At 42.7% G+C, this 27,963-nt stretch overlaps 1 protein-coding gene across 2 annotated transcripts; it reads left to right on the top strand.

Annotated features, from left to right (window-relative positions):
- The first annotated feature begins 461 nt into the window (after positions 1-461).
- Positions 462-27,963, top strand: maml1 (mastermind-like transcriptional coactivator 1). 2 transcript variants are annotated; one of them, XM_042418366.1, is made up of 6 exons: positions 462-868; positions 1,716-2,025; positions 15,755-17,110; positions 21,601-21,873; positions 23,774-23,903; positions 25,071-27,963. In XM_042418366.1, exons 2-6 carry the CDS (start codon positions 1,723-1,725, stop codon positions 26,117-26,119), a joined length of 3,111 nt encoding a protein of 1,036 aa, XP_042274300.1. In that variant the 5' UTR covers positions 462-868; positions 1,716-1,722; the 3' UTR covers positions 26,120-27,963. The 2 variants fall into 2 exon arrangements, with proteins under 2 accessions (XP_042274300.1, XP_042274299.1); XM_042418365.1 differs by having other exon boundaries at positions 1,529-2,025.

The raw sequence follows: 27,963 nt of genomic DNA, 5'->3' as shown, positions 1-27,963 counted from the left end.
ACAGATTTGTGTATCAGAACTTTGTTTTTTCTTCTTTCCTCTCCCATTAATCATCTCACGACCCCTCAGATTTATCTGCTGACCCTTTGGAGGGGCCCGACCCCTAGGTTGGGAACCACTGGACTAAACTAGCTAACTGTATATAAAGTAGTGTAAACTAGCTCCACCTCCAGCAGCTACAACAGTAACATGCTGCTCTAACACTGATGCTTCACTATTAATAATCTAATGATGTCATATATAATAATATATCAGTCAGAGGGACCAAACCACTACTTTTACTGCAATACTTTAACTACATCAAGCTCATAATACTTATGTACTTTTACTGTAGTAGGATATTTCAACCAGGACTTTTACTTGTATATTTGGTATTTCTTCTGTAGTAAATGATCTGAATACTTCTTCCACTACTGTTGGTTTATTTTCCGTGCCCTCTTTGACGTCACTACAGAGTCCTCGCGTCACGCCGTGACCGTCTTCTATTGGCTGTTGCTGCTGTCAATCACCGGTGAGGCGGGAACAGGGACATTCCTGCTGCTGATGGAAAAAAAGAGAAAGTTTTCAAAATGGCGGCGTAAACCTCTGTCCGCTGGAAAACAATAGAAGCAGAATAGAAGTAGAATAGAAGCAGAATAGAGGCTTAGAGTTAGCCCTGTTCTTCGCTCTGGAGCTCACATATCCCGGCTCGGGCTCGGCCGGGAGGAGGAGGGTTATCCGCGCCGACAGCTCGGGAGAGATTAAAGTAAAACATGATTTATTTACGAGCTGCCGTTAGCGCGTCCGAGCGTTAGCAGCTAACGGCTAACGGCTACAGGCAGGCGGAGGATCAGCTGTTTGCTGGACAGCGGACAGCAACACGTTCACAGTAAGTGAATTTAATACATAACGAAGCGTCTCTTGTCTGGAAAAGTCTTGTTGTTTATTTTCTCATTTGCTAGATTTAAAAAGTCAGTTTATCAGCTGCCAAGTTTGTGAATAAGCCAGCGGCTAGCTCCCTGCTCGCTAACCAAAGCTAACCACTAACTAATACTCGAACAAAAATAAAAGTTTCAAACAACTTTCAGAGCCATTATGATGCTCTCATGTGTGAAAACTGTGTTGTTAACAAGTGAGCTGGAGGTGAAGTCAGAATAATCATAAAATAATGCATTCTTTGTGTAGTTTCGGGTAGTTTTTAAGGAATTTTCGACGCTCCAACTTTGATTTTGTGAGTGCAGGAATGTGCTAACTTATCCGTCTGGGAGTTCGTCTGAAAGCCAGACAGCAGACTTTCAGTAACTGGGAGGGAAATGTGGAGTAAATCGTCTAATAATTTGTATAAAAATTAGCAGGTTTTGTTGGATAAATCGGGGGTTTTGTGTGTTTGATTTGGGGTGAAACTCAGGCGGAATGCGGCTCTCAGTTCACACAGCAAGTTAAACGAGCTGTTGTATTTATTGTGATTAATTGCATAAACTTTTAAGTGAACAAAATCAGGAGGCTGAATGAAAATGCACCCAAAAACCTTAATTTTCCTCTCCGGCAGTGAGTGCCGCTGTGACTGAAGGCCATTAGCAAGACAAAGGTCGCCTCCATGGAGCCAGCAGAGTCTTTGTAGAGGGCGAGGGGGGGTGAAAAACAGCCAAATTCAGCATTTTATGGACGAAACCTGAGCCGGGAGTTTACTACAAGTCTTTATTGATGATGGCGGATTTTGTTACACCGCGACACAGCGCGGTGATGGAGAGGCTCCGCCGGAGGATCGAGCTCTTCCGGCAGCATCACAACAGCTGCGAGAGCCGCTACGAGGGCGCGACGCTGGAGCGGCTGGAGCTGGAGCGGCAGCAGACCTTCGCCCTGCACCAGCGCTGCCTGCAGGCCAAAGCCAAGCGGTCCAACAAGCACCGGCAGCCCCAGCCCAGCAGCGACCAGGCCGGACAGAGAGCGCAGAGCGGCGGCGGCGGCGGCGGCAGCAGCAGCGCGGAGCTGGGGGACAGCGGAGGGACGGCGGCGGAGCAGAGCCGGAACAGCACCCTGATAGCGGTGAGTGAGCACTGAGACACACACTGGGACACACTGGGACACACACTACAGACTGGTGTAGTATGAATTAAACACCAGAGATGAAAGGCTTTAGGCGGTGCTCAGAATGACACATTATTGGCAACGACTGGACTCATGTTGCTTTGAACTGGTTGTGGACCAGTAGCGGGAATCACAGGATAAGTTGCAGTACATTATTGTCTCTAAAGATATCTACATTAGAGCTGCAATGATTATTCGAGTCATTAAGTAGAAAACTGATTAGCAGCTACTCTGTTAATCGGTTAACCATCAAGTCAGTTTTTCCAAGCAAGAATGCCAAACATCTGATGGCTTCAAATGTGAAAATGTGCTGTTTTTCAGCGTCTTACATGATAATAAGTTGGTTCTTTTTGAGTCAGACACAACAAGAGATGTGATGACAACAGCTCAGGCTGTGGGAAACAGATCAAACGATGAATCGTGAAAATTAACCATCAGTCAGAGCACTAATCTTTCTACTAGTAACTGTCTGATTTGAAGTATGGAAGGAGTGATGTAGTCGTGGACAATATGAGCAACGTCCAACTAGCACAGGGGTCTCAAAGTGTCCAGATCTGGCTTATAATGATGACCCTCCACTTGTTTATAATGCATTGTTTTCTTTTAATATTCCAAAATAAAAGCATACATCGATCTGGATCCACAAAGTTGCAAGAAAAAGTGCAAAAAAACATGTCAGGTTGCTCTTAACTGTGCAGCTCGTCAACACAAACACATCAGCTGTGACCTACAGCGCAGCAGACAGCTGACATCTAAACATCTAAAAGCACAGACACTTTCCAGAGATGGTGGACGGATTATTATTGTTTGGAGCTTAATGTAACTGCAAGGAAGGAAGCCGCCGCCGTCCTCCAGCAGCAGCACGATCTCAGGTGGCGTTAATCCACCAAACACGCAGAGCAGACTGACAGCACGAGGAGGCTCGTTCACTGTCTATTCAGCTGAAATCAATAAAAAAAATCAAATCTTTTTTCTCTCTGCTGAGTGTTTGGGCAGCCCCCGGCCAGGAGAGAAAAACGTGTTCAGGTAGTCTGAGTGTGAGACCTCTGAACTAGAAATAAACTGGTTCACACTCAGTTAAAAACCGTCTATTTTAAGATCTCATCTGCTCTTTTATTTACACTGCAGAACGAGCTTTTCAGCAAATACGCTTATAGCAGGATTCTGAGTTTAAGTCACTTGATGTGTGTAGACACCTGCTGTGTGGGTTTGTAATATTAAGTTTAGTAACATGATAAAAAGTTAAACTGATGCACGACTGTAAGTCCAGGTGTTTATTAAAACGTGAAAACAGGAGTCTTAATGTCTCTGTGATGATTCGCTTCACTCACATTTAGTTTGATTCAGCTGCTATTAGGATTTAATATTTTGTACTTTTTTTTTTTAAACACAAGTGTTGTTAAAATAATCAATTACTTCCTCTGTGTTCATTTAAAAAAAATTACCCAGAATTACCCAGAACATGATGTGTTGGTCAGCTGGTGAAACAGTTTCCCTGTAAAACGCTGCTGACTGCGTGTTGATGCTCTCTCTTACAGCTGCATGTTTCAAAGTAGCTGAATCTCCGACTCTTGTATCAGTTTATATTTATATATTTCACACCCCTGATGAGAACTGTGAACCACGATATCTCTGAGAAGTTGGTTAAGTTGAATTATTGACCGGCTCTCTGAGACGGTCGTCTGAAAATAAATCATATTTGTTTAAAACTATGCAAAGAAATCTCGTTCTGTCAATCTTGAGCTGTTAATAAAGATTATAGAATTTGACAAACTTATCATCCTCATACTTATCATACTAATCAATTATTAATCATTTTTCTTTGAAGAATTCCTCAAAACGATTATTAAAATAGTAGCGATTAATTTTCTTTTGATCGGCTAAACGTTGTGGCTCTACTCATAACTAAAACCGCCACCGCCTGGTGTCCATGTCTGGGTTGTTTCCATGGCAACAGATGCACAAAGATCAGCGAGGCCAGAATGACATAATGTGACCTGATGACTGACAGCGAGACGAGCTGCAGTCCGAGTGTCTGTTGTCAGACGTGCGTCACTGACATCAAAGCCGATCACCCTGATTGATCACTTTGTCTGTGCCGAAGCTGCTGATTGGTAGAATCCTGCAGCAGGTCTGAGATGATGTCATTAACTTATCGTACCATATATGGACACGACCGCCGTCATTTTTGCTGACCTCGTTATTGCTCATCATGTTTACGTGTGTGTGTGTGTTTACATGAGAGACGTGTGTAGTGAGTGTGTGGTCGAGAGAGAGAGAGAGAGAGAGAGAGAGAGTGGCGGTCAGGCCGGCGGTGGCGGCGGAGCGGAGAGTAACCGTGATGAAGTTAGCAGGACGCAGAGCAGCTGTTTGTCAGTGAATAAAAAGTAAAGAAAAGTTCTCACTTCCTGCTTTCCACCTGCTGATTAAAGTGACCCGGCTCTCTTAAGGTGGACTGACCTTTTAAGGTGGACCAGCTGTTCTCATCTCGGCTTCTTCTGAACAGAGAAGGAAGGAGCATCTGGCTGCTGGTTGTTGTAAATCTAGTAAATATGGTCTTTAAACTGGTGTTAGCATGTTTACTGCAACTGTTGCATAAAATGGTCTTAAAACAGCGATAATATTCTTTATTTGTAATTATTTCTGGGACAATATATAATCAACAAAAGTAGTTCTAGTGACAGGCCTGCAGGCTGGGAAACACATGACTCCACTCTGCTGAAACCACTGCTGCGTGTGTGTGTGTGTGTCTGTGTGCGCATGTGTGTGCGTGCGTGCGCATGCGTGTGGAGCCCCAGTGATTGACAGAGGAAGTGTTGTTTTGTGGCTGTGCTGTCTGATCACATGACCACACACACAGAGTCTCGGTTGAATTTTGTCAACATGAAACAAAAACCACTGACAGTAAATTATTTAATCATCAGTTAAATCGTTCGGAGTCGTTTTTCAGGCTGAAATATCAAACACTGTTTTTATTTTCTCCTGTAAATTTATTATCTTTGAGTTTTGGACTGTTTAGTCGGATAAAACCAGACATAATTATAATGTGCTTTTTATTATTATTTTCTGATATTTTTATAGACGAAATGATGAATCAGTAGTATAAATAATCACCCTAATTGCAGTGCTGGAGCTGAAACAATTAATCAATGAACCAATTTACATAAAATGAAGTCATTTGATCATTGAACTGATTTATTGATAAAAAGACAAAGTGCAGGTTTCATCACATCATTCAGACTCTCGTTATAAACTCAACAATGAATCATTTGAAAAACAATTTAACGATCAAACAGTGATGAAAATAATCATCATCTGTAGCCCAACATGCTTCAGTGTGAACTTTAAAGGTGAACAGATCACCACCAAAACTCCAACCGCAGGATTAAATTCATTTCCAACACTTTTGAAACTGAATCTTTTAACAAGTAAAAACATCAAATATTAGTTAGTTCATCTTCTTCAATCTGAGGTTTCTTTTCTCTGATATCATTTTGGACTGTTTGTTGTGACTCTGGGAAACTAAAATGGACATTTTTTAGAATTTTCTGGCATTTTTTATAGAATAAACAATCAATTAATCCGAAAATGATTGATAGATTAATTGATAATGAAAATAATGGTAAGTTAGCAGCACAGGACTGAAAGCTGCTGTCACTCCTAAACTGATTGACGGGAAATAACAACAACTAATTCTTCAAATAGCAGTTTGTATGTTAGTTTTGTCCTCCGCTGTGTTCCAGTTTCAGTTTGAATCCAGCAGAGTCTAAAGTCTAAAGATTGATCAGGTTTTCACCTGCAGCTCAGGACAACAAACAGGCTTCAGATCTGCACCCAAACTTAGAATAATAACTAATAAAACTGCATAAATCAATGTTGATCAATCTGGTGATTGATCAGATGTCGTGACCTCAAACAACAATTGACGTGATTAGAAATTCACCCTGATTCTAGAGTGAGACCAGTTCAGGGTTTAACCAGAACTAACCGGCTTTAACCAGGACCGTGTCAGCTGACTTCAGGCAGTTTTACAAACCACTGAGGGTTTCACATTTGGAGAAAATATCAAATAATCCAATCATTCAGAAATCAATAATCAACAGCCTCTGTGCGGCACTGTGCTGAAACGTGAGTCGACCTCTGTGTCGTTGCCATGGAAACTCTTGATGCGATGCCAGTTCCTGGTCTCTTAGGGTTTTTTCGGTGCCTACCATCAGGCGTGAAACAAATTCTAGGGGAAACACTGACCGCTGATGCAGTTCACTGATTCGTCCTTTCGTACACGTTTGATCTGCCGTTTGAATATAAGCGATATCAGTCGTCTCGGACCAGACAGTCGTATCGCAGACTGACAGCATGTTCCTGCTACGCTGGGTAAGTTTCTCTGTTTCAGCCTCCAGAGTAGAAATGTTAAAACTCCGGCTCTGTGTTCCAGCATGTACACTGGAAACCAGTAAATAATGTAAGCTGGTTTTTATGTAAACGAGTCGAGCTGCAGCGATCAGTCGATCAACTGAAAATGGATCGATACTCAAATGAGTAAAAAATACCAAACTAACTGGTTTCAGCTTCTCAGATGTGAAGATTTGAAGCTTTTTTTTTTTGTGTCATACATGACAGTTAACTGTTTATCTCTGGATTCTGGACTCCTGATTGGACATTTAAAGACGTCACCTTGGGTTCTTTATTTTCAGAAATTTTATAGACAAAACGATTGAGTAAATAATGAAGTTGCAGCCCGATAGATGAGAAAAACAACTGTGAATTTGGCTGCATTTAAACTCATTACAGGAGCAGGAGACTGACTCTCACTCTCACTTATTTGAAATGTCAATACAACACAGCTGTCATCATTGATTATGCATTCGCTGATTGCGTTGGATGATGGATAGTCATTTGCCGACTGAAACAGGGTGAAGAGTGTTTTGCTGCTAAAAACAAACGCAGTGGTTTCCACACAGACACATTGTTTTAGGAACTAGGCATCGTCATGCAGAAAGCAGAGAGATAAGTGGGTTTGTTTCTGAGTGTGAAGCTTCTCTCAGCGAGGACAGACTGACAAACACGAGCTCAGAGTCCTGAGAGGTGATTCAGTTTGAACAGAAACCCCCCACCGCCTCCTCCCAGCTGAGTCATCACTGTGTGTGTGTGTCACCGTGTTTGTCCTGAATACTGTCAGGAAACGCCTCGCCGCTCTCTGTTCACAGCAGCCTCTGTGTTGTAGCTGGAAAACACGGAGACGACTCACCTCCGCACCGCCGCCGCCGCTGCCGCCATTGGTTCGTGTCAGTAGTGATGTCACCGGTAGAGGTCTCAGGGTCTGGATGTCAATATGTCCAAAACCAGAGTGTTATCAGCTGTGATCATGTGGTTTGTGACGATCACTGTGGGGGAAAAGGTGTGTCAGAGATGAGAGGAGAATGTCAACTGTGAAAACCAACCGGCCAATCAGCTGTTTGCTTTTCAAACAGTCGACAAGATGAGAAAAAAAGTTCTGACGCCAAACTTATTTTAGAAAATCAGTCGTTTACAAGATTTATTCTGTAAAATGAATATTGAATTTTTGGAATTTGACTCACAGATATGAAATTTATTATGAATGTACAAAATAAAATGCAGAGTAAATAGTTTAGAACATTTTACTTTTTGTCTGTCTGCAGATTATCTGCAGGCCTTAAAGTCTTGAGTTTCTTTCTCAAAAGTCTGAAATGTTGTTTTCTAGCCTGTCATAGGCAGTAATGTTAATTATTTTTTATCAGATTTTAGCAAAACCTGTCTGGGAAATCCCCAGTTCTGTTATTCTGACCTCTGACCTCTGAAGTTATTTAAAAATGATTTAAAACCTTGTTACTGCTGAATGTTAGTGATGTTCATATCAGTATCATCATCCTCAGTGTCCTAAAGTAGATTATAGGTTATATTTTCATTGATTAATCGATCCATCCGTTCATTTATTGTTTTTCTGCTGCTCATCCACATCCAGGTCAGCATTAATGAGTAATCAGTCATATTATTGGGAATGATTGTTGATTGTTTGACTGTAACTTCACATTGTACATGAAGGTGTTAAAGTGATTCTGTGTGGTATTAAAACCAGCAGCTGTGAACTTTCTGTAGAATTTAAACAAGAGCTTCAATTAGAAAAGTGTCTGTTGGATGAAACCAGTTCAGACAGAAGCAGAAAGATAAAGAGAAACCAGCAGACCTGCAGCCGCCTGACACACCGTTATTATATCTGTCGGTGTCGGGTCTGTTATGTTCGGGTCTGTTATGATCGGGTCTGTCGGTGTCGGTTCTGTCGGGTCTGTAATGTTCGGGTCTGTAATGTTCGGGTCTGTCGGTGTCGGGTCTGTCGGTGTCGGGTCTGTCAGGGTCGGGTCTGTCGGGGTCGGGTCTGTCGGGGTCGGGTCTGTCGGGGTCGGGTCTGTAACGTTCGGGTCTGTAACGTTCGGGTCTGTAACGTTCGGGTCTGTCGGTGTCGGGTCTGTCGGTGTCGGGTCTGTCGGTGTCGGGTCTGTCGGTGTCGGGTCTGTAACGTTCGGGTCTGTAACGGTCGGGTCTGTCGGTGTCGGGTCTGTCGGTGTCGGGTCTGTCGGTGTCGGGTCTGTCGGGGTCGGGTCTGTAACGTTCGGGTCTGTAACGTTCGGGTCTGTCGGTGTCGGGTCTGTCGGTGTCGGGTCTGTGGGTGTCGGGTCTGTGGGTGTCGGGTCTGTGGGTGTCGGGTCTGTCGGGGTCGGGTCTGTGGGTGTCGGGTCTGTGGGTGTCGGGTCTGTGGGTGTCGGGTCTGTGGGTGTCGGGTCTGTAGGTGTCGGGTCTGTAGGTGTCGGGTCTGTCGGTGTCAGGTCTGTAACGTTCGGGTCTGTTATGGTCGGGTCTGTTGTGTTGTGTTCACAACAAACATCACTAACATCCAGCAGGAACAAGGTTTTAAATCATTTTAAATAACTTGTTGACCTTTGACCTCACCAGGCCCACAAGACCAGTCGTCTTATTTGTTGAAGAAAGTGAGAAACCTTTAACGTCAGAGTGAAGCTGTTCACACACTGAAAGCTTTTGTTATGGCTGAATCAACCAAGTCTGCATATTTCACATTACAAGAGAGCATTTAAATAAATAAAGGCTGCTGAATATCTTCACAATGACTCACCCTGGAATGTTTGGATCCAATTGTGCCACAAAAATCTAAAATATCTACAGTGTTTGTTTCAGGTTATTATAGTTTGATTACATGCTGTTTGCATCAGTACCGACTCATTTTACACACGTTTCCTTTGTTGATATCACCACTGATATCACTCATATTACTGATATCACAGATATCACAGATATCACTGATATCTGTGATATCTGTGGTAACAGTAGTAGTATTAGAGTAGTAACAGCAGTAGTATTAGTAGTAACAGTAGTAGTATTAGTTAGAGTAGTAACAGTAGTAGTATTAGTAGTAACAGTAGTAGTATTAGTTATAGTGGTAGTAGTTTTAGTAGTATTAGTTAGAGTAGTAACAGTAGTAGTATTAGTTATAGTGGTAGTAGTATTAGTAGTATTAGTTAGAGTAGTAACAGTAGTAGTATTAGTAGTATTAGTTATAGTAGTAACAGTAGTAGTATTAGTTAGAGTAGTAACAGTAGTAGTATTAGTAGTAACAGTAGTAGTATTAGTAGTATTAGTTAGAGTAGTAACAGTAGTAGTATTAGTAGTAACAGTAGTAGTATTAGTTATAGTGGTAGTAGTATTAGTAGTATTAGTTAGAGTAGTAACAGTAGTAGTATTAGTAGTATTAGTTATAGAAGTAACAGTATTAGTAGTATTAGTTAGAATAGTAACAGTAGTAGTATTAGTTAGAGTAGTAACAGTAGTAGTATTAGTAGTATTAGTTGTAGTAGTAACAGTAGTAGTATTAGAGTAGTAACAGTAGTGGTATTAGTTATAGTGGTAGTAGTATTAGTAGTATTAGTTGTAGAAGTAACAGTATTAGTAGTATTAGTTAGAATAGTAACAGTAGTAGTATTAGTTAGAGTAGTAACAGTAGTAGTATTAGTAGTATTAGTTGTAGTAGTAACAGTAGTAGAATTAGAGTAGTAACAGTAGTAGTATTAGTAGTATTAGTTATAGAAGTAACAGTATTAGTAGTATTAGTTAGAATAGTAACAGTAGTAGTATTAGTTAGAGTAGTAACAGTAGTAGTATTAGTAGTATTAGTTGTAGTAGTAACAGTAGTAGTATTAGAGTAGTAACAGTAGTAGTATTAGTTATAGTGGTAGTAGTATTAGTAGTATTAGTTAGAGTAGTAACAGTAGTAGTATTAGTAGTATTAGTTATAGTAGTAACAGTAGTAGTATTAGTTAGAGTAGTAACAGTAGTAGTATTAGTTATAGTGGTAGTAGTATTAGTAGTAACAGTAGTAGTATTAGTTATAGTGGTAGTAGTATTAGTAGTATTAGTTAGAGTAGTAACAGTAGTAGTATTAGTAGTAACAGTAGTAGTATTAGTTATAGTGGTAGTAGTATTAGTAGTATTAGTTAGAGTAGTAACAGTAGTAGTATTAGTAGTATTAGTTATAGTAGTAACAGTAGTAGTATTAGTTAGAGTAGTAACAGTAGTAGTATTAGTAGTAACAGTAGTAGTATTAGTAGTATTAGTTAGAGTAGTAACAGTAGTAGTATTAGTAGTAACAGTAGTAGTATTAGTTATAGTGGTAGTAGTATTAGTAGTATTAGTTAGAGTAGTAACAGTAGTAGTATTAGTAGTATTAGTTATAGAAGTAACAGTATTAGTAGTATTAGTTAGAATAGTAACAGTAGTAGTATTAGTAGTATTAGTTAGAATAGTAACAGTAGTAGTATTAGTTAGAGTAGTAACAGTAGTAGTATTAGTAGTATTAGTTGTAGTAGTAACAGTAGTAGTATTAGTTAGAGTAGTAACAGTAGTAGTATTAGTAGTAACAGTAGTAGTATTAGTTATAGTGGTAGTAGTATTAGTAGTATTAGTTAGAGTAGTAACAGTAGTAGTATTAGTAGTATTAGTTATAGTAGTAACAGTAGTAGTATTAGAGTAGTAACAGTTGTACTATTAGTAGTATTAGTAGTAACAGTAGTAGTATTAGTTATAGAAGTAACAGTATTAGTAGTATTAGTTAGAATAGTAACAGTAGTAGTATTAGTAGTATTAGTTAGAATAGTAACAGTAGTAGTATTAGTAGTACTAGTTATAGTAGTAGTAGTAGCATTAGTAGTAACAGTAGTAGTATTAGTAGTAACAGTAGTAGTATTAGTAGTAACAGTAGTAGTAACAGTAGTAGCAGTGGTACTATCTGCTGTCAGTGTTACCCAGAATGCCTCTGGCTTTGTAGGAACCCCCTCCTTCGCCAGGTGTGTATCCGTGGTAACGGGGAGGAGGGGGCGGAGTCAGACCAGTATTTCAGGTTCCTCGGGGCAGAGACACAGCTCTGTGTTTACCTGAAGGTGCCTTCAGCATCCTTCAGTCCTGCTCACCCACACAGAGCTTTCCCTCTGCTCAGACCGCAGATCCATCAGACACAGAAGGAACAAGGGTTTATTTTTCCCACATTGTTCTAATAACTTTGAATTTTCACTTTAAAAAGCAGCTACAGGAAGTTCAGACAGACAAGCTCTTTTCTGTCTCGTTCTCTGGTCTGTTGATGTTTGTCAAACACTAGTTTAGTTGAGAAATGCTGTGATGAAGAATAAACAATCGCTGTCACCTTCCTTCTCTGTATCAGAGCATAAAGCTGCAGTCACTGCTGTTATTACTGCGGATCAAACGATCCCTGATACCCTTCAGCGCTGTAAGGTGAGGAGGTGCTGCTGGGGCTGGTTTACAGTTACTGAAGCTACTGGTCCACCAGTGAGTCCAAATGTTTTGATGCAGCCATGTTTCTACTCACCAGTTGAGTTAATCAGGAAATTCTCAGCATATTTTTGGGAGGGCGTCACGTTTCTCTGCGCTGTGACGCCTCTCTGCTCATGTCTCTGTTTTTCACTTGTGATGCTGAGAGTTTGTCTTTCTTACATGAACATGTGCTGTAAGTCTGTTTTCAAGGCAGAGAGATTCATTTAATTTTCTCTTTTATAACCAGGTTGGTTATATGAGGACAACGTTCTCTGTGACCATAACAGCCTGTTCAAGATGCAGCTACTATTTATGTCATAATTTATATTTATTAGAATTTTCTTGCTTAAATTACATGGACTTCATATCTTTAGAATCAGCTGATCCATTAAAGATCATTGATTAGTTCCAGCTGTTGAACATTTTCACATGAAACTTGCATATAAGAGACGCTTCAGAAGCCACAACTTTGCAAAACCCTGATACATTCATGAAATTATTCTCCAAACAACCTTTTGAAAATAACTTTAATAAAAGTAAATAAGTCGCTGTGTTGTGTACAAGAGTAAAGCTGCAGCTAATTTTCATTATCAGTTAATCTGCTGGTTACTTCCTTGATTAATCCATTGATTTTATTTATTTTATTTTTTTTTATAGGCTATAAAGTGTCAGGAAATATTGATAAATACATTCACACTTGAAAATAGTTTTTAAATGTCTCATTTTGTCCGATCAATAGTCCAAAACTGAAATATATTCAGTTTATTATCACACAAAACAAAGAAAAGCTGCAAATTCTCACAGTTGAGATGCTGAAACAAGGAAAACTTTTGGCGTTTTCGATTGAAGAAAAAGACTCAAACTATCTCATCTATAAGGTGTGGCACAAATGGGAAATATGAGCGAGGTCAAAAGGTCAAAGCCAACAGGAAAGTTGAGATTATAAAAACATCTTGTTTCCATTTGTCGTGTTTTAACTGCATGGGAACTCCAGAAAGCTTCACCTGGATTCAGGACTGAGGTCGTGTCCTTTCTGTGTTTTTTGAGTTTATTTTCTACAGATAAAAACTTGAAAAACTGGAACTTTTAGACCGATTCCAGTATTTTTTAGACTCTAGACGATTTCATAGTCTATGAAATGTAGGGGTGGGATATTAGTTAATAACATGATGTTGATGGAATGAGAAAGGCAGAACTCACCTACAGTCTAAAGCGCACACATGATACTTATCTTTTAGTTCACCTTCAAAAAAGCCAGCGGTTACAAACGTTTTCATTTAATGTCTAAATAATTACCTGAACATGAAGTATATTGTGAAGATGAACATTAGCGGAGCAGCGAACTCCAGCAGTAACAAACGAGACCAGCTGACCAACACACACTGCAGCATTAAACCACGTAAACCAACTCTGAGGTGAAGGAAATAACTCAGAGCTCAGAAACTCTGCGGCTGCTCAGCATGTTGGACAGTGATGTTTTTACCCGGAGCCGACGGAGCAGCAGAGAGGCTGCTCTCCACTGCTGGAGACATGACGTTAATAACACAGCGGAGCAGAGAGGCTGCTCTCTACTGCTCAAGACATGACGTTAATAACACAGCGGAGCAGAGAGGCTGCTCTCTACTGCTGGAGACATGATGTTAATAACACAGTAGAGCAGAGAGGCTGCTCTCTACTGCTGGAGACATGACGTTAATAACACAGCAGAGCAGAGAGGCTGCTCTCTACTGCTGGAGACATGACGTTAATAACACAGCGGAGCAGAGAGGCTGCTCTCCACTGCTGGAGACATGACGTTAATAACACAGCGGAGCAGAGAGGCTGCTCTCCACTGCTGGAGACATGATGTTAATAACACAGTAGAGCAGAGAGGCTGCTCTCCACTGCTGGAGACATGACATTAATAACACAGCGGAGCAGAGAGGCTGCTCTCTACTGCTGGAGACATGACGTTAATAACACAGCGGAGCAGAGAGGCTGCTCTCCACTGCTGGAGACATGATGTTAATAACACAGCGGAGCAGAGAGGCTGCTCTCTACTGCTGGAGACATGACGTTAATAACACAGCGGAGCAGAGAGGCTGCTCTCCACTGCTGGAGACATGACATTAATAACACAGCGGAGCAGAGAGGCTGCTCTCTACTGCTGGAGACATGACGTTAATAACACAGCGGAGCAGAGAGGCTGCTCTCCACTGCTGGAGACATGACGTTAATAACACAGCGGAGCAGAGAGCCTGCTCTCCACTGCTGGAGACATGACGTTAATAACACAGCGGAGCAGAGAGGCTGCTCTCTACTGCTGGAGACATGACGTTAATAACACAGCGGAGCAGAGAGGCTGCTCTCTACTGCTGGAGACATGATGTTAATAACACAGCAGAGCAAGAGAGGCTGCTCTCCACTGCTCGAGACATGATGTTAATAACACAGTGGAGCAGAGAGGCTGTTCTCTACTGCTGGAGACATGACGTTAATAACACAGCAGAGCAAGAGAGGCTGCTCTCTACTGCTGGAGACATGACGTTAATAACACAGCGGAGCAGAGAGGCTGCTCTCTACTGCTGGAGACATGACGTTAATAACACAGCAGAGCAGAGAGCCTGCTCTCCACTGCTCGAGACATGACGTTAATAACACAGTGAAACAGTCCTCCTCCTCCCCTCAGTCTGTTATTCTCATACAGGCAGAAGACTGTACGATGCTTTCGCATTAATTCATTAATGCTGTTAACTTTTTAAAATAAAAAGGCTGTGGACCATTTATCTTATCTGCCAGTTCTGTCAGTGGACTAAAGACACCAGTGGATGGTTTGGCATCCAGTATACTGGAGATTATATACCCAGATTCACCTGCTCAGTCTTCTTCATGGACGCTGCAGGTGTGGAGAATATTTGATAATTACACAGTCAAACCGTGTGACGATCAGCTGATGTGGTTTGAGTCGGGCAGTGGAGGAAGTTCTGAATGTTCCCATCAGATCCGGTGGGTCGTGCTGCCTGCAGAGTGGACAGATCTGATCTGCTGACTGCTCTGAGGAAGCTCTTTGTTATCTGCGTTATGTAAGCCAGCCTGCAGCTGATTCTAGTACTGGCAGCAGCCTGCCAGCTCCAACTCTCCCCGCTGCTGTCAGCTCAGCTGCAGCGCCGCCTGCAGCTGGAAAACTGCTACTGCAGCTGGTTTTGTTACTCAGCTCCCAGATTGAAAACAACCTCATTATATGATGCAGATATCTAAAAAGAGACATTGTGAACTACAACAGTCACTGATGCTGAAATAGTTCAGAGCTGAAATAATCTGCAACTATTTGATAATTGAATAATTGTTTTAAGCCAAAATGCCAATTATTTCCAGGTTGCAGCTTCTCAGATGTGAGAAGCTTTTCTGTGTCATACATGAAACTGAATATATTTTGGGTTTTAACTGTTCAGACAAACCAAGAGCTATTTTTTTAATTTTATAGACAAAATGTTTAATAAAGAAAATAATCAGCAGATTAATTGATAATGAAAATAGTTGCAGCCCTAAACTGAACATCAAAGCTAAAGACATCTGAAGACATCACCGTAGTGTCACTGTAGTAGAATAAAGTTCAACATATATTAGATTGAAATATTAATATTTAATCTTTAATAATAAACTTTTGGCAGCGATGTAAACCTGGTGATTGCAGATATGTTTCTGCTTGAAGCCTAAATAACATTTTCTTTGGTACTTCTTATGTTTTTTGATTCATCTTGTTTCTCCAGGATCAGAGTTTGAGTCCAGCTGTCCTGCAGTGTTTGTGGTTGTTGAGTGTTTTATTAATTCCTGACGGTTCTGTTTGTCCCTCCAGTTGCAGGAGACGGTGAAGAGGAAGTTGGAGAGCGCTAGTTCCCCGCTGGGCAGAGATCAGGTCAACGGTTTCAGCGACGGCTTCCCCCCCAACAAGAAGGCCTGCCTCGACAACGGCACCGCCAACGGCTCCCCACTGGACTCCAAGCTCGGGATCACCGACTCGCTCAACTCCAACGGGACCCACGGGCCGGCAGGGGACTCGACGGACGGCGGGGAGCCAGAGTTCCTTCGGAAGGAGATGAAGCAGGAGCCGGATGACATCCTGCCCATCATGCCGCCGTCAGGCGGAGGCAACAACAACAGCCTGTTCCCTGACCTCAACCTGAACGAGCAGGAGTGGAGGGAGCTGATGGAGGAGCTGAACTGCTCCGTGGCCTACGAGGACATCCAGGACATCCTCAACGACGGCTTCGAGGATCGCAAAGACCCTCTGGAGCTGGCACCAACTCCCGGTGGTGCTGGAGCGGTGGGAGGAGGAGCAGGAGGAGCAGCAGGTGGGGGGGGACAGTCCTCCCAGGGCCTTCTTCCTCTGGACTTGGGCAGCGTGAAGGCGGAGTTCTCCCCCGCCTCCTTCGAGCAGGTGCAGGACTCTCACACCGGCTCCCCCCACGTCAGGTCCACGTCTTCCGGGCCTCCTCCTCACCCCACCAGTTCCCCTGTCGCCTCCTCCTCCGCCTCATCCCCAGCTATGCCCCCATCCCAGCCAGCTCCTCCCCCCAGGCAGCTCCAACCTCCCCCCAACCATCTACTCCCTCCGGGCCCCCCGGTGCCCAAAGACCTGTCCCCCGCCCAGCAGCTCCAGCAGCTGGCCGCCCAGCAGCAGAGAGCCCAGCACCTCCACAGCCAGCTGCAGCACAAACAGCCACAACCGGGGGCCAAGTTCCACACCCAGGGGCCTCATGCCCACCCCCAGGCTTGGCCCCAGATGGCCAACCCCTCCCAGAGCCCACTAGGGGGCCCATTTGGCATGGACAAGCCCACAAGCCCCTCCCTGTACCCACAGGACTTCAACCCCAACGCCCAGAAGCAGCTGCTGATGCCCAATCAGCCCAACAAGGGCTCTCCCAAGGCGGGGGCCGGCAGCTACATGCCGGGGCCCGCCGGACACCCCAACATGATGGGTCACCCGGCTCCGGGGCCACCTCTTAGCCACCCGCCGGCACCAGGGGCCCAGGCCTCGGCTGCCATGCTGAACTACAACAACACCAAACCTCTGTCGCACTTTGAGGCGGGGCCTGGGCCGCCGCGGCCCCCCAACACTCAGAGCCAGAACAAGGCGGCCCTGCTGTCGCTGCTCAGACAACAGCAGCAGATAAAGCAGAAGAACTTCCGCCAGCATTTAGCCCACACACAGGTAAGACACCCCGCTAATAATCTACCCTCCCTCTAACGCAGCAGCACATCTACAACCTAACAGCCAATAAGCTTTACCGTACATTTAAACATACTGCGTGTTACTGTGCAGTATGTATCAAAGAGTTTTACACATGAAGATTTTTCTACAATAAATTATTTATATACTCAGGCGTGCAGAGACTTTTCAGTTTTTGATAGAGTATTAAAGTGAAAACAGTTTTCTGTCAATTTTAAGTTTAACTGCAGCAAAAATATTTTGTTGTCAAAGATAAATTAATATTTATAATGAAGGGTTTCATTATTGAGCAAAATGAAGCCATTATTGTTTGAGCCATAATCAGCAGCTCTGTTTCATCTGTTTGGTAATATTCTATGAAAGAACATTTTATTCAATTTCCCATGTCTAATTATAATTATAATTCCAGTGTTTTTCCTATAATAGTCAGGCCTGGCGGGTCGCCCAGCCAATGAGAACCCCCGACAGGCCAAAAAATATATTTTTAATGTCAAAAATAACACTAAATATCCATTCATTTGGAAATCAATAGTGTTTGGGAGCCTGTTGTGAAACATGAGTCAACCTCTGTGTCGTAGCGTAGCTGCTTTTAAGGAATACAATGGTACGTAAAATGTGGCGTAGCAGGTGAGAGAGAGAGAGCGAGCGAGCAGCAGAGGAAGAGGTGAGCAGGAAGTTTAGAAGTAATAAACGCTGTTAATGCGGCTTCGTCAACTGCTGAAGACCCCAAAACCTGAAGACACTAAACAGAGAAATGTGTGTCTGACTTTTACTCAGCTGGTCTGATTGACATGTGAGTTGTTGTGTTTGTGTCTGTTGTTGTGTGCAGTAGTATGCAGTAGTGTGTTGTTGTGTGCAGTAGTGTGTTGTTGTGTGCAGTAGTGTGCAGTAGTGTGTTGTTGTGTACAGTAGTGTGCAGTAGTATGCAGTAGTGTGTTGTTGTGTGCAGTAGTGTGTTGTTGTGTGCAGTAGTATGCAGTAGTGTGTTGTTGTGTGCAGTAGTGTGCAGTAGTGTGCAGTAGTGTGTTGTTGTGTACAGTAGTGTGTTGTTGTGTGCAGTAGTGTGCAGTAGTGTGTTGTTGTGTGCAGTAGTGTGTTGTTGTGTGCAGTAGTGTGCAGTAGTGTGTTGTTGTGTACAGTAGTGTGTTGTTGTGTGCAGTAGTGTGCAGTAGTGTGCAGTAGTGTGTTGTTGTGTACAGTAGTGTGCAGTAGTGTGTTGTTGTGTGCAGTAGTGTGTTGTTGTGTGCAGTAGTGTGCAGTAGTGTGTTGTTGTGTGCAGTAGTGTGTTGTTGTGTGCAGTAGTGTGCAGTAGTGTGCAGTAGTGTGTTGTTGTGTACAGTAGTGTGTTGTTGTGTGCAGTAGTGTGTTGTTGTGTGCAGTAGTGTGCAGTAGTGTGTTGTTGTGTACAGTAGTGTGTTGTGTGCAGTAGTGTTGTGTACAGTAGTGTGTTGTTGTGTGCAGTAGTGTGTTGTTGTGTACAGTAGTGTGTTGTGTGCAGTAGTGTGTTGTTGTGTGCAGTAGTGTGTTGTTGTGTGCAGTAGTGCGTTGTTGTGTGCAGTAGTGTGTTGTTGTGTACAGTAGTGTGTTGTTGTGTGCAGTAGTGTGTTGTTGTGTTTGTGTCTGTTGTTGTGTGCAGTAGTGTGTTGTTGTGTGCAGTAGTGTGTTGTTGTGTGCAGTAGTGTGTTGTGTACAGTAGTGTGTTGTTGTGTGCAGTAGTGTGTTGTTGTGTGCAGTAGTGTGTTGTTGTGTGCAGTTGTGTACAGTAGTGTGTTGTTGTGTACAGTAGTGTGTTGTTGTGTGCAGTAGTGTGTTGTTGTGTACAGTAGTGTGCAGTAGTGTGCAGTAGTATGTTGTTGTGTGCAGTAGTGTGTTGTGTACAGTAGTGTGTTGTTGTGTACAGTAGTGTGTTGTTGTGTACAGTAGTGCGTTGTTGTGTGCAGTAGTGTGTTGTTGTGTGCAGTAGTTTGTTGCTAAAGTTCAACATGTGGACAGTTTGTACTGTTAGAGGATGCTAACTGTAGCATCTGTGCTAACATCACAGTTTTATAACAATAACAGCTGTACAGACTGATCAGAGTGTAACCAGGCAACACATTCCTGCACTGTACAACACACACACACACACACACACACACACACACACACGGGCCTCCATCATGCTTCAGTCCACAGTTCTGAATGAAGCTTCTCCGGCTTCTTTGTACGAAGTCTTTTAAACATATTCAAACTGAATTTGTGTTGCATTTAACTGATTTTCTGTCTTTATATTTTGGGAGTGAAATCATGTTTAAATACTGGACTCCAGAAGGTATTTAATGAATGAACCTAGAGTCAATTCCTCACTCCCACACAGCTGTAGAGGCCTGAAATGTTGGAGAGTTTTACCTCTTTGGATCTCAAACAGTTATTTATTCAAACCACATGAAGGAGAAAACTACTCAAACACATCTGACACATGTTACATGTTATTTTATGTCAAATCTTCAACTGAAAAGTAACTAAAGCTGTCAAATAAATGTAGTGGAGTAGAAGTATAAAGTAGCATCACATGGAAATACTCAAGTACAGTACAAATACCTTAAAATGGTACTTAAGTACAATACTTGAGTATAAATGTATTTAGTTACTTTCCACTGCTGCATTTAAATAATTGAAACCAGCTAAAGATGAAGCGACTCTGCAGCTCCTCTCGGCTTTACGGAGCTTTATAACCAGCAGCTGTTTGTTAAAGCTGATGATGTGTCAGTGTTGTTGTTCACTACTTGTTTCTGATGAGAACTAGGGAACAAAACAAACAGTCACTGCAGGTTTAAAGTGTTAGTTAATAGTTGAAACTGTTAATTGAAACATGTAAAGTTTGTCTGAAAGGTCAGGAGGTCATTAAAACGACCGGGTAACATAAATATCCTGAGTGTATTTCATGTCAAACTGGTCTGTGGTGGTTGTGGTTTCAGTCTCAACAGGTGCAGATGAAGACCAGTACACAGTTTGTCTCAGTGGTGAGTGGAGGTGAAGTCGGTCTGCAGCAGGGAGGCCTTTTGTTCAGCTGCTCTGCTTCAGACCGGCCTGGGCCCCACGCTTTAACATCCACCGACTCTGTGTGTGTGTGTGTGTGTGTGTGTGTGTGTGTGTGTGTGTGTGTGTGTGTGTGTGTGTGTGTGTGTGGGTCAAGCAGCTGGTTGCTAAGGCTCACACAGGGGGGTGAAGGGAGGCGATGACAAAGCAGCCTTTCATATTCTCTCTCTCTCTCTGTATTTAAATATAGCTGCTGCTGCTGCTTGTATTTTTCCTCTCAGCAGACGGGACGCTCTGTTCCTGCTGCACGTTACACTTTATTATCACAACTGTTGATCACTGACTCTGCACATTAAACTTATATAAACTTTACTTTTTGTCCTGTTTGCAGCTCGGCCTAAAAACGAAAATACAAGTCAGTGTGAAACTTTCAGCCTGCCTTCAGGTTACGTGTGGATATTCAGGCTGTTCTGTCCTACAGTTTTATATCGTGGCTGTAATGAACACGTCGGCCTCTAGATGCTGCTAGTCAGCCTTTAAATGTTTGGTGTAGTTAAAATAAACTCTGCAGAGATTTACACCGTGTTGACATGCTGGAAAAAATAGTGAAAAAGTCCTTCAGTTGTTCCCTTGAATCGTCCTCAGAGCTCTGCAGCAGTGATGAAGAGTTGCACAGATGTTTATATAGACATGCTTTATATTAGTCAGTAGTTTAGTTGATTATCACTGATATCATCAATATTTATAAAGGGAATTTTGGCTGGTTATATCCTCTGAAATGTAAAAGCTTGTGTAACTTGTGATCTTTATTTTAGATGATGATTCTATAGATGATTGATACAAATACTTAATTTATTTTATTTATAGAGCAGCTTTCAGAACAAAGATACACTTTAAAATAAGAATAAAGAACATTTTAATTGAATAAAATCAACCCAGATAAAATTGGAGAAAATAGTGAATAAACAGAAAAGACTAAATATATATAAGAGCTTTGATTCTGTAAACATCCTCGTTGTGATTGGTTCATTTTTCTTGTAGTGTTATAGGATTTAATTTACGATCTCCAGTCTAAACTCAATCTGTTTTTACATGATTATAATAATAAATATATACAAATATATTTGCATTGTACATTTCATACATACAATTCACCTCACAGTGCTTAACATATCATTACATTTAAAGCATTTTAAACACATTTAAAGTTGCAGGTGAAGAATTTTAAATGCAATGAAAAGAGTAGAAAATAAAAACATTTGAGTAAAGATTCAGTAAAATAAAGCTTTTGTCTTTTTCAGGAATGTGTTGACACAGATTTCATTTCCAAAGGTTTTAACAGTTTCAGGTTACAGAACGTCCTGTAGTTGTTTGTGTCACATGATAATGAGACACACCTGTCCTCAGGTGCTGGAAACATTCACACCTACATCGTCTTTACTTCCGTCTCTTAACAGGACCAGAACACCTACCCGGCTCCTCCGCACGGCCCGGGTCCCGCCAACGCCATGACGTCGGCGCCCGGAAACAACGCCATGTCGGCCCAGCCCGGGGCGAACGCCATGGCAGGTAACCACGGTAACGCAGCGTACCTGAGCAGCCAGGCGGCGGTGGCGGCGGCACTGAAACAACAGCAGCAACAACAACAGCAGCATCAGCAGCAGATCCTGGAGCAGCAGAAGCAGCAGCAGCAGCAGTACATGCAGAGACAGCAGCTCATGGCTGAACAGGTGAGTTAACACCTGTGACACCGACCAATCAGGTGGAGCCGTGACTCCGACCAATCAGGAGGAGCCGTGACTCCGACCAATCAGGAGGAGCCAAACAAACAGTACACCTGTACTTAATATCTGTTCAAACTCACATAAATAATAAAATTAGATGTTAACAAGCAAATATCACAAAGGGATGTTTTCAGAGTGAGTATTGATGAGACGAGTAGGTGATTGATGGATATTAATTGATAACCATTTATCCAGTAATCATTTATCTCTGCCTCCAGCCTCTCCTGCTTTCATGTTTTATATCCTTGCTCAGAGAATATCTTTAGATTTTGGATTGTTTGAAGCGATTTGAAGACGTCACCTTGAACTTTTTTCTAACTTTCGGCAGAATTCATGACTTTGAATGAAAATGACGGCGTCTGCGTGACCCGTGTAGATCTGAAGAGTTTTTTTTTCCTACAAACCGGCAGCGTCTTGATGCACGTTCACTCTCCAGAAAAGCAGCAGTTGTATCAGATTTTCTCAGTTATCAAAGCATCTGTAGTGTTAAAGCAGCCGGCGGACTTTAACTGCTGCCGTCCTCACGTGTAGCGGAGAGAAGGAGAGAAATCTACAGGCCAAAAGACAGAAAACATGATTACAGCTGCAGCTCCTGTGTTATATATGTTGAATATATGTATATATGTATATCATGGAGAGTAAGGAGCACCTGCTGCCTGCTGTCACCTTTTTCCATCCACTTGAGTTTGCAGATATGATGAATGATTACAATAAAACGAACTTGATATCAGTCGGAGTGAACAGTGGAGTTCATCAGGTTAAAGAGGAAGATGATGATGATGATGAGAGTGTTTGATCACTAGAGGGAGCTGTGATCTAACAGCTCTGGACTCTGCATCAGGATCTGAGGACGTCTGACGGCCTCGTGCTTCTCTCATGTCTCCATGTGAGCTGTGATATAATCCTGCTAGTGACAGGAAGTCCTCCCGCTGTCATATGTTGTATAGTAAACTGAAATTTAAGAAATATTTTAGGGGCAACTTTTGCCTCCACTGTCTAAAAACTTGGAGCATTTACACAATTTTTGGGGGCACTTTTAAAACATCATTAGTGCATAAAGTTGTTGTGTTTTAATGTGAGATGAGTCATCACCTCCTCAGTCATAAATATCCACATGAAAAACAAAACACTGCAGACAGATTCCCTTTAAACAACTAAATCCTTCTTCACCTTTTACTTCCTTCAACAAAGTCATGATTTAGTTTTTAACTGTCCAGAATGTTTATGAGGATGAGAAGAGGAGCGTCGTCTTCCTCACCTCTTCTTCAACACCGAGCCTGTTCTACTCTACTCTAACTGTAGAGGCGTCAGTTGTTTGCGTTGGAGACGTTCAGGACTCTGGTTGTTGTCGTTGGTAACGGTTGAGTGTTTTTAACGAGGTGGTGGTTTATCACTGCAGGTGCAGGACTGCGTGGACTCTGCCAGTTACCATAACAACAGCGCTGTTTGTGTCAGTGTGTGTTAGTGTGTTAGGTTTAATGTAGGATTAGGATATTGACCCAAACTGCTTTTTCTAAATCTTGAGGGAAGTTTTTGCCCTCTGTTCATTTCAGACGCTGACAGTAAAGGTGGATTTCACTCCTTTTTCTCCTTCATTACTCAAAATGTCAGTTTCTCACGTACATCCGAACATGTTTGAGCTTTAATCTGATCTGGGATACGAGCGTGAACGACTTCAATATGTTGTTTCTGCTGTGAGATTTTGCTCCTCTGCTCCATTCGCTGATTTAATTTAATAAAAGTCAAATAGTTCTATTATATAAATCTGCTTTACTATCCAGCAGTTGTCTGTCACATGGTTTATAACATGACGTCTGATGTGTCTGTTTTGTTTCCGTCCGAACAGGAGAAGCAGCGGCAGCAGGACCAGCAGCTGCAGAGACACCTGACCCGACCTCCCCCCCAGTACCAGGACCAGCCGGGACAGCCGGCCAATCAGAACCCCTTCCCACAGCAGCCAGTCAACCAGTTTACAGGTAAGACTGCAGGAGTTCAGATCAGACACGCTTCAGTTTGTACGTCAGTATCACGATAAACAAGAAGACTACTATATCCAGAGACAGTGAATGAAAAACCAGCAGCACAGGATCCTTTAATGATCTGGTGCATAAATTCATCTAAATATTGATTAAATATGGATCTGACACAGTTAAATAACAGCTGTGGTTTTATAAGACTGTGTTCTGTTTGTTAAAGTCAGGATGCATCTTCTAAATATAATGCAAAAATTATGTTTTCTGTTAGAATAATGATAAATATTCATATAGTTTCATATATTCAGGTCGCAGCAACAAGTTTAAATATAAATAATCTTTCAAAATGTTTCATTCTTCTGCTTTTTAATACAATAAAAACTGAAAACATCTTAGTTGAAGCTTTTTATTCTTTTGATTTAATTTAAAATAAAACTTGTGTATTCAGAGGTTCATGCAGTTTTGACTCTAAAGCCATAAAACCAACAAATTAATTCACTGTGGAAATAAAAAGAATAACTTGAATTAATAGCTGCATGTTTCAGCTTTTAATTTATTAGTATTTAACTTTAAACTGAATGTTTTTCTTTAGTGTTATTTTATGGTTATTTTAATGTTTCCTTGTTCCTGGTTAGTTTCTGTCGGTGAAATAAAGGCAGATGATTTCCCAGCAGTTTTATGTGACTCGTCTGTGTTATTAGAATATTATCAGAGCAGGTTGTTGTTGTTGTTGTGTCGCTCGTGACAAACATTCCTCTGTGTGTCGTATTAAATGTGTAAATAATTCTCACCACTGATTTGAATGGAAAATGACGACAGCTGCACAGTTCTGATGAACTGTTGAGTCTGTTTGTTCTCAACCAGCCAAACACTGATAGATGTGTCTTTGTTTGAATATTGATAAAGAGATTAATCATTTACAGCTACTGCTGGATTATAATAACTGAGACTCGATCAGAGCAGCGTTTTACAGAAATCTATTAAAACAACAGCGATATTTGATCAATAACATCCTGATGAGAAGATGAACATTAAAACAAGGCAAATGAGGTCAAAATCATTAAAGTTTCTACGAGCTTTAAGTTTTCTGATGAAGGTTTAGATCTGATAAATAAAACAAACAAACAAACAAACAAACCTCTCATCGTCTGACTGCTTGTTTCTTTACAGCTTCCTCTCAGCCAATGGGCAGTGTCGGTTCCATGGGAGGCCCCGCCCCCGGATCCCAGCGCATGTTTCCTCAGAATCAAGGCATGATGGGTATGAACCTTGGTCAGGGCGGGGGGCCGGCAGGTGGCGTGGCTCCGCCCCCGGCGGGGAGTCAGGCTGACCTCAGTCTGTCGTCCTGCGGCGGCGGAGGGGGCGGGGCCGGCGTGGACGTCCAGCAGGTGCTGTACAACAACATGAACCTTCACCCCTCCCACCAAGGCCACCCGCCCCCCCAGGCCGGCCTGCAGCGCCAGCCTCTGGGCTCCATGACGGCCCCCTACAGGCAGAGCCTTCTGGCTCAGCAGCAGCAGCACCTGAAGGCGCAGCCCAACGCCGCCATGTTGAAGCAGCAGCAGCTGGCGGCCGCCGCCCGCATGCCGGGCGCCATGCAGAACAGTATGGGGGGTAACCTGCCGGGCTCCATGCCCGGCGGCATGCAGGGCGCTCAGAGCGCCGCCTGGCAGCAGCAGCTCGCCAACCAGCCGCCCTCCAGTAACGCCAACCTGCCCCCCAACGCCTTCAGCAACAACCCCAACGCCTTCCACATGCAGCAGTCTCGCATTCCCAAGATGCCACCCGGCGCCGGAGCCTTCGGCGCCAACCCCGGCGGTCGGCCGATGGGCGGTCTGAACCCCGGGCAGCAGATGATGCAGACAAACATGGCTGCCACCCAGCAGAGGGCGCCGCCCAACCCTCAAAGCCTGGGCCAGCCGATGGCCAACCAGCAGCAGACTCAACAACAACAGGCCAATCAGAACCAGGCCGTCCTCCCAGACCTGGCCGCGTTCGGACAGCCGCAGGGCAACGGTCGCCAGGGACTGCAGTGTAACCAAGGATACCAGGTGAGCAGGACTGCCAACCAGCAGCAGCAGCAGCAGGTGTCGTTCGGCTACAACGTGGCGTCGGGGAGTTTCGCCCCCGAGAGCGAGCTGGTGGACTCGCTGCTGAAAGGTCAAAGCACGCAGGAGTGGATCGCCGACCTGGACGAACTGCTCGCCAGCCACCACTAGTTCCACACCTGCCTGCACCTGCTGAGACGCTGCACTGCTGCACCTGCACTACGCAAACACCTTGAACAAGACGAACGCAGGGCGGCTCCGTTCTGATCTGTCCATGTTTGTTAAAGATCCAAGACAGGAAGTGGTGTGTTAGAGAGAAACGAGCAGCAGTCAGCTGACGGTGAATGTCTGTGAGTTTGTTGTGAACATCCTGCTGGCTGCTAAACTCATGAAGGTTGTTGTGTTGTTTTTCCTTCCCCTGTATGACGGGACCAGATTATGTCCCGACACGGTTTGGTTTACCTGCTGGTGGAGAAGACATCAGAGGGGCCGTCAGAGCCTCGATTACTCACTTGTTAGAGGTTTTTTTGCTCAAAGACATTTGGGTAGAGCAGAGCCAGATTCTGGAGGTTTTAAAATAAATGAAAACCATCTCCGGTCAGAAATACAAGCAGTTCAGTCACAGATGAGCTCACGTTCTGAATCCACTTCATTCCAAAAGCAGCGAGACCTTCTACGAGTCGTCTGATTGGTCCGTTAGATCCACAGAGCAGGAAGTTCCTGCTGCTGTTCATCAAACTGAGAGTTTGAAACCAGTTTTAAAGTCGGCTGAACAGTTCAACTAGTGTCATCCTCTTGGACGTCGCAGTGTTTTCATATATTAGGTTCAATTATTCAATCAATCAATCAATCAATCAATCAATCAATCAGTGTGTCCTGATTCCACACTGTAAACATTATGGAGATATTGATCGGGGAGGTTTTGACTTTATAAAACAAACTGAACCAAAAACGAAGAAATGACAGAAAAGCAATATATTTCTGTTTTATTATGATATTGAGATTTATCATAAGATGAAGGTTCGATTGATCAATAACTGCTGATTGATTAAATAACCAGACAGGAATGTTTGGTTTCAGTTATAAATGAGTTGAATATAAAAACTGACAGTTTTTCATCATGTTGATGAAAAAACAATCTATAAACTAACTTAATGTCCTAAAACGTTCAGATTTAAAGGTTTATTCACAACACGAAGACGAGGAAGACGAGGGTGCTGCGCTTCTACGCCGCAGTCTTCATCACTTTAGGTTTTTCATCCTACAAGTTATAACGCTGACGTCGCTCGCAGCAGATTTCTACGTTTTCTAACAAACATGGAAGCTGCGTCTGCCTGCTGATCTGATCTTCCTCTGATCTTCATCAGTCCAGGTAGATGTTATTAGTTTCACATCTGATCGTTCCAGCGGTGATCAGTAGGTCAAAGTTCAACACGTTACAAAGTAAAAGCTTGTGAATACGCCTTTAATGGAGTCACAATCAAGTAGCAACTTCACCAGCAAAACAACAACAACAAAAAACATCATTTCATTTCTCGTCTTTTAAACTGACTTCAGTTTTTCTTCCAGCCGTGTTCATTCGTCTCTGCAGCAGGTTAACAGGTTAACAGCTGTTCCAGCTCCTCTAACCGGTTACTTCCTGCTGTTCTTTGTCAAACGTGACGGTAAAGTAAAGTAAAATAGTTCCAACGGGCATTTTTCACTATTCTGTCATTTTACAGACACTAATCTTCAGATTAATCATCATTTTAATGAATCAATCCAGTAGTTTCAGGTGTGCAGGAAGTGAGACGCTGCAGAGTTCAGACATGTTAGTCTGAATGTGACTCAGCTGATTCCATTATTATTATTATTATTATTATTATTATTCACAAACACACAAATGACATCTTATGTTGAAAATTTAACAGATAAAGTGTCGCTCAATGTGCCGCATCGTACAACTGAATTCTAACAACAAATAACTGGAGGTGATAAACACGAACACACACACACACACACACACACACATATAA

This window comes from Thunnus maccoyii, chromosome 8 (assembly GCF_910596095.1).
Source record: "Thunnus maccoyii chromosome 8, fThuMac1.1, whole genome shotgun sequence".
Lineage (NCBI taxonomy): Eukaryota > Metazoa > Chordata > Actinopteri > Scombriformes > Scombridae > Thunnus > Thunnus maccoyii.
This window is presented reverse-complemented; position numbering and strand designations above follow the sequence as displayed.

Coding starts and splice junctions, on each gene's coding strand:
- maml1 (XM_042418365.1), top strand. CDS start 1,684: ATGATGGCGGATTTTGTTACACCGCGACACAGCGCGGTGATGGAGAGG. Junction 2,026..15,754: donor GGAACAGCACCCTGATAGCG/GTGAGTGAGCAC, acceptor TTGTCCCTCCAG/TTGCAGGAGACGGTGAAGAG. Junction 17,111..21,600: donor AGCATTTAGCCCACACACAG/GTAAGACACCCC, acceptor GTCTCTTAACAG/GACCAGAACACCTACCCGGC.